Source organism: Ziziphus jujuba, chromosome 6, assembly GCF_031755915.1.
Source record: "Ziziphus jujuba cultivar Dongzao chromosome 6, ASM3175591v1".
Lineage (NCBI taxonomy): Eukaryota > Viridiplantae > Streptophyta > Magnoliopsida > Rosales > Rhamnaceae > Ziziphus > Ziziphus jujuba.
Window position 1 is genome coordinate 22,210,368 of NC_083384.1, and position 5,179 is coordinate 22,215,546.

The following is a 5,179-nucleotide window of genomic DNA, read 5'->3' on the forward strand; positions in this document are numbered from 1 at the left end:
CATGTATTAAAAAAAGCCTCCATTATTATTTCTTATTGTCATTTAAAGTATTAAATATTAAAAGATTAAATATGGAAAGAAAAAATATAAAATATAAAAAAAATAATAAAGTCCTTTTTAATACGTGTTAGTAATGCATTAGAAGTGGTACCAGCTCCAATGCACTAAAGATTTTCTCATCAACAGTGATAAATATCAATGCTATAAAATGGTAAGTAGACTGCCCATTAATAAATGCAAACAATGTAATCGTATGTAATAAAACCAAACACCAATCATGCATATAAAAAAAAAAAAAATTAAGAAAAAGGTAGTTTCTTGGCCCTCGTTTTTCCTCATTTTCTTATCTATTGACCACGGTTCAATATCATTTTGACAGGAACGATTAAAATATTTTGTCGTTTTTGACTATATATTCTATGATATATAGATATATTATTTTTAGGAAATAAGCTGGTTCACAGGATGTCGAATGAAACATTTTCCTCGATCCATAGTTTCCCCACTATAAAAACTCCCCAAAGCCAAGCCCCCATCGCCTGTGCCTCAGTCTCATTTCTCTCTTATCCTTCTTCTTTTCCACTTTCCAAACTTGTCAAACAAATTTAATTACATGACAACTCTCCCTCAAACACAAGGCAAAACCATCCCAGATGCCTGGGACTATAAAGGCCGCCCTGCTGAGCGGTTCCGAACCGGTGGCTGGACTGCCGCCGCCATGATTTTAGGTCCTCCACCTCTCCGCTGTCCTTTGCTTCTCTCGCAATATATACATACGTATATATGTATATTTATATATTATATATAAGATGTTGATTTGTTTAGAACATGGTTCCCACCTTATATACTTAAAGAGTTACTAAGGAATCTTATGTGGGTGATCATTTTTGACAGGTGGGGAGGCTTGCGAGAGGTTGATAACGCTGGGTATAGCCGTTAACTTAGTGCCATATTTAACGGGTACCATGCATTTAGGAAATGCTGCTTCTGCAAATACAGTCACCAACTTTCTTGGCACCTCTTTCATGCTTTGCTTGCTCGGTGGATTTGTTGCCGATACCTTTCTTGGCAGGTTTGAATTTGTTTCCAAAATTTTTATTCAGCTTTTTTCAATCAAACTACTTCACGAATTAATCCAACTGGTCTTAAATAAGTCTTCAATGGCTTCCTCCTTTCACAGGTACCTCACCATCGCAATCTTTGCTACCGTTCAGGCAACTGTAAGTATTTTTATCTCTCTATATATTTATATATATCAAATATTAATATATATATATATATAAACTACTTGTAGTTCTATCACCTATTTTTTGTTTGGTTTCGGAGATGTACTCAAGCCACATATGTTCCCATCAATATATTTATATCACCTTTATTTGTCTGGTTTTTGCGGTGTTTAGGGTGTCACAATATTAACAATATCAACCATAGTCCCAAGTCTACGACCGCCAAAATGCACCGCGAACACGGTCCCACCTTGCATCACGGCAAATGATATGCAGCTAGTAGTCCTCTACATAGCGCTATACCTCACCGCCCTCGGAACCGGCGGTCTAAAATCGTCGGTTTCTGGGTTTGGATCAGACCAGTTCGATGATTCAGACAAAGAAGAAAGAAGGCAAATGACAAACTTCTTCAACTGGTTCTTCTTCTTCATAAGCATCGGATCGCTCTGCGCAGTCACCGTCCTTGTTTACATCCAAGGCAACTTGGGGAGAAAATGGGGCTACGGAATATGTGCGTGTGCGATAGTGTTCGGTCTGGTTGTGTTTTTGAGTGGCACGAGACGGTACCGTTTCAAGAAATTAGTAGGAAGCCCTTTGACGCAGATCGCGACAGTGTTTGTGGGGGCCTGGAAAAAGAGGAACTTGGAATTACTTTCGGATTCGTCGCTGCTCTTTAATGTTGATGACATTATAGATGGGAATAAGAAGAAAAAACAAAGACTGCCGCATACCAAGCAGTTCCGGTAAAGCGGTTCTTAACTCAGCTGAATATTGTTCTGTCTTAATTCCAACCATCTCCGAATTTTTTTTCTTTTTACTTATATATGTTTCCCAAAATGAGGTTTATTTACTGTATATATCCTAGTATTTAACTTAATTAACATTTTAAAAGGGAAGTTAAAATAGCATTAACTACTGCTTATAAGACGGTCAATTTTGGGTTGAACAATGCTATTTACCGTCACTAATGGCTATTACTAGTGACATCTATATTTGTAAACTTGACTTTTTTTTTTTTGCTATAAGATTTGTAAACTTGAATTCATAAAAACTTCAGTACATCCTTAGCATCAGGATATTAGCAGGCTGCAGTCAACATATAAGTATATGTGCCATTGGTGATGGTCACTTATGATGTTGGGTTGGGTAAAGATATAAAAAACAAACTGGAAACTTAATTAAGACGAAAGAGCTAGCTAGCTACCAAACCTGTGACTTTATTGCATAATAAGTCCGAACAATTATGCTGGCCGGTGAAGATCAGGTCTTATCCATTATTTTGATGGGCTACCCTTATTTATTAATAATCAAAAAATATATATATATTTTAAATGAAATTCTTCATATTAACATGTGTTTTTTTTTTTTTTTGTTTTTTTTTTTTTAATGAAATTATTTATAATCACAAGTCGTAGTTTGAATAGGTGCCAATCAGATAGAAGAATTATTAATATGTTGTTCTTGGGTTCTGGCCATGAAATGGACACGCAGTAGCGTGTCTGTCTAACTTATTAGGCCTAAAAACAATAAAATAAAAAATAAATAAAAATAAATAATTATGCCATACAAGTCAAAGCAGTGTTTAAAAGTTCCGGACTTTTAGTATGTCCATGCGCTAAAAGATCATCATGCATCTCTCTAGTAGGATGTTTTTGTTTTTTGGATGAATACATCTCTTAGTTTTTGTCTAAGTGACCCTAATACAATTAAGAAAAGAGAGAATTTTTTAAGTCATCACTCGTATAATTTCTAATCGATGGTATTTAATTAGCGAATAGGAATAAAGTAAAATGACCAATAAGAATACCGTTTAGTGTGTGTGGGTTTTTTTTTTTTTTTTTTAAAGTTTTTCCTTTTAGTTTTTTTCATATTATTTTCTTTGTTTTTCATTTTGTTTTTAATAGAAATATTATGTAATATATATGAGGCGGCAAAGTGGTGCTACAGTTTACGAAGCAAATAAAAAATATCGCGAGGGGGCTAAAGGCAGTCTGTTCTCCAAATGGTTACATCACGGTTCTTGTCTGCTACTTCCCTCTTTCAGCCCTCCCCAGTTACGATCTAACTCAGTCATGGACACATTAGCTTATATCTCCATTTTCTGTTCCCTTCTCATCCATCACAACCTATTAGTAGGAGGAAGAAAAAAAAAAAAAAAAAAAAAGGGAGGCGGGGGGGGTTATTTTGGGATTTCTCCCTATACTTCTGGCCTAATAAGTCACCAAAACAATTGGAATAAAAAACAAAATTGAAAAGCAACAAATCATGTGACCAACCATGGAATTAATTGTCATAATTTTTTAAGTAATATTATGATTCATCAAACAGACTTTTAATAATTCACAAAAAAAAAGACTTTTATTAAAATTTCATTTTCACTTTGAAACTTATTATTTTGACAAAACATGACCGTATTTGCTTTCCTTATCTTTAGGTGTCCATAAACCACTTATATCTTGTGGGGAATAATATATAATTCCGTAGACATTTTATGATGTTAATCTTACTCTTTCCCGGATTTTTTCCTTTTTGTGGCAGTTTCTTGGACAAAGCAGCAATCAAAGATGAAGATACAGCAAGTGGCACTGCTTTGGTAAACAAGTGGTGTTTATCAACCCTAACAGATATTGAGGAAGTTAAAATGGTGATTAGAATGTTACCCATATGGGCCACCACAATAATATTTTGGACAGTTTATGCCCAAATGACCACATTTTCAGTGTCACAAGCAACTACCATGGACCGCCATATTGGCAAGTCGTTCCAAATCCCTCCTGCATCACTGACTGTCTTCTTCGTGGGCAGCATTCTATTGACCGTCCCGATCTATGACCGAATCATTATTCCCGTAACCAGAAAACTACTTAAAAACCCACAAGGACTAACCCCTTTGCAACGCATTGGGGTCGGTCTAGTTTTCTCAACATTTGCAATGGTCGCAGCAGCTCTTACGGAACTAAAGCGTTTGAAAGTTGCAAGATCACATGGTTTGACAAATAATCCAACGGCTAAGGTTCCTTTAAGTGTTTTCTGGCTGGTCCCACAGTTTTTGCTTGTCGGTTCCGGTGAGGCCTTCACGTATATTGGACAGCTTGATTTTTTCCTAAGGGAGTGTCCTAAAGGTATGAAGACCATGAGCACAGGACTGTTTTTGAGTACACTATCACTTGGGTTTTTCTTTAGCTCTTTATTGGTTACTATAGTGCACAAAGTGACCGGGGATAGGAAGCCGTGGCTGGCAGATAATCTCAATCAAGGGAAGCTTTATAATTTCTATTGGTTATTGGCAATTCTGAGTGGTCTGAATATCGTGGTTTATTTGGTTGCTGCGAAATGGTATGTGTATAAAGATAAGAGACTTGCTGAAGAGGGAATAGAATTGGAAGGAGCAGAAATTGTTTGCCATTAATAAATGATATCTGAACCAAATTAAGAAAAAAAAAAAAAAAGTGAAAGAAATTTCCTATATCCCTACTTTTTTACTTGAATAAATTTGTGTGAGTTTGTAACCTTTATGTAAAAATGAACCAAAATTGAAGGATCGCTCCTCAAAGGCTGTGATAAAAACCACAATCATTTTCAGATTTTGCCTTTGTTAATGTTATATAGAGTGTGGTGTCTCCTTTTCATATACTAAGATTAGTTTTTCTTTTTTTCTTTTTTTTAATTAGAAAGTACGTAGAAAGACGATTTATAAAGATCCCATTAAGATATTGCTTTGAAAAAAAAAAAACAAAAAACAAAAAACAAAAAACAAAAAAATTCATAAAGACTCTTTTATTTATTTATTTATTTATTATTATATTATAGGTGGGAGTATTCGAATTTGGTTTACTATCCAAAGAAACAATGACTATTACACCTCATATTAAGATGAAAGATCAATACTGTATTCCCTCAATTCATGAGAGTCCAATTCGTGACCTCCAAAAAGTATAAACCCACCCCCCTGA

General features: G+C 35.0%; 1 protein-coding gene across 1 annotated transcript; it reads left to right on the forward strand.

The window, feature by feature from the left end:
• Positions 1–451: 451 nt before the first annotated feature.
• LOC107413219 (protein NRT1/ PTR FAMILY 6.3) lies at positions 452–4,808 on the forward strand. The gene is made up of 5 exons (XM_016021113.4): positions 452–728; positions 895–1,072; positions 1,181–1,220; positions 1,401–1,969; positions 3,765–4,808. The coding sequence occupies exons 1-5, from the start codon at positions 614–616 to the stop codon at positions 4,633–4,635; spliced, it is 1,773 nt and encodes a 590-aa protein (XP_015876599.3). The 5' UTR covers positions 452–613; the 3' UTR covers positions 4,636–4,808.
• Positions 4,809–5,179: the final 371 nt, after the last annotated feature.

Coding starts and splice junctions, on each gene's coding strand:
- LOC107413219 (XM_016021113.4), top strand. CDS start 614: ATGACAACTCTCCCTCAAACACAAGGCAAAACCATCCCAGATGCCTGG. Junction 729..894: donor TGCCGCCGCCATGATTTTAG/GTCCTCCACCTC, acceptor CATTTTTGACAG/GTGGGGAGGCTTGCGAGAGG. Junction 1,221..1,400: donor TTGCTACCGTTCAGGCAACT/GTAAGTATTTTT, acceptor TGCGGTGTTTAG/GGTGTCACAATATTAACAAT.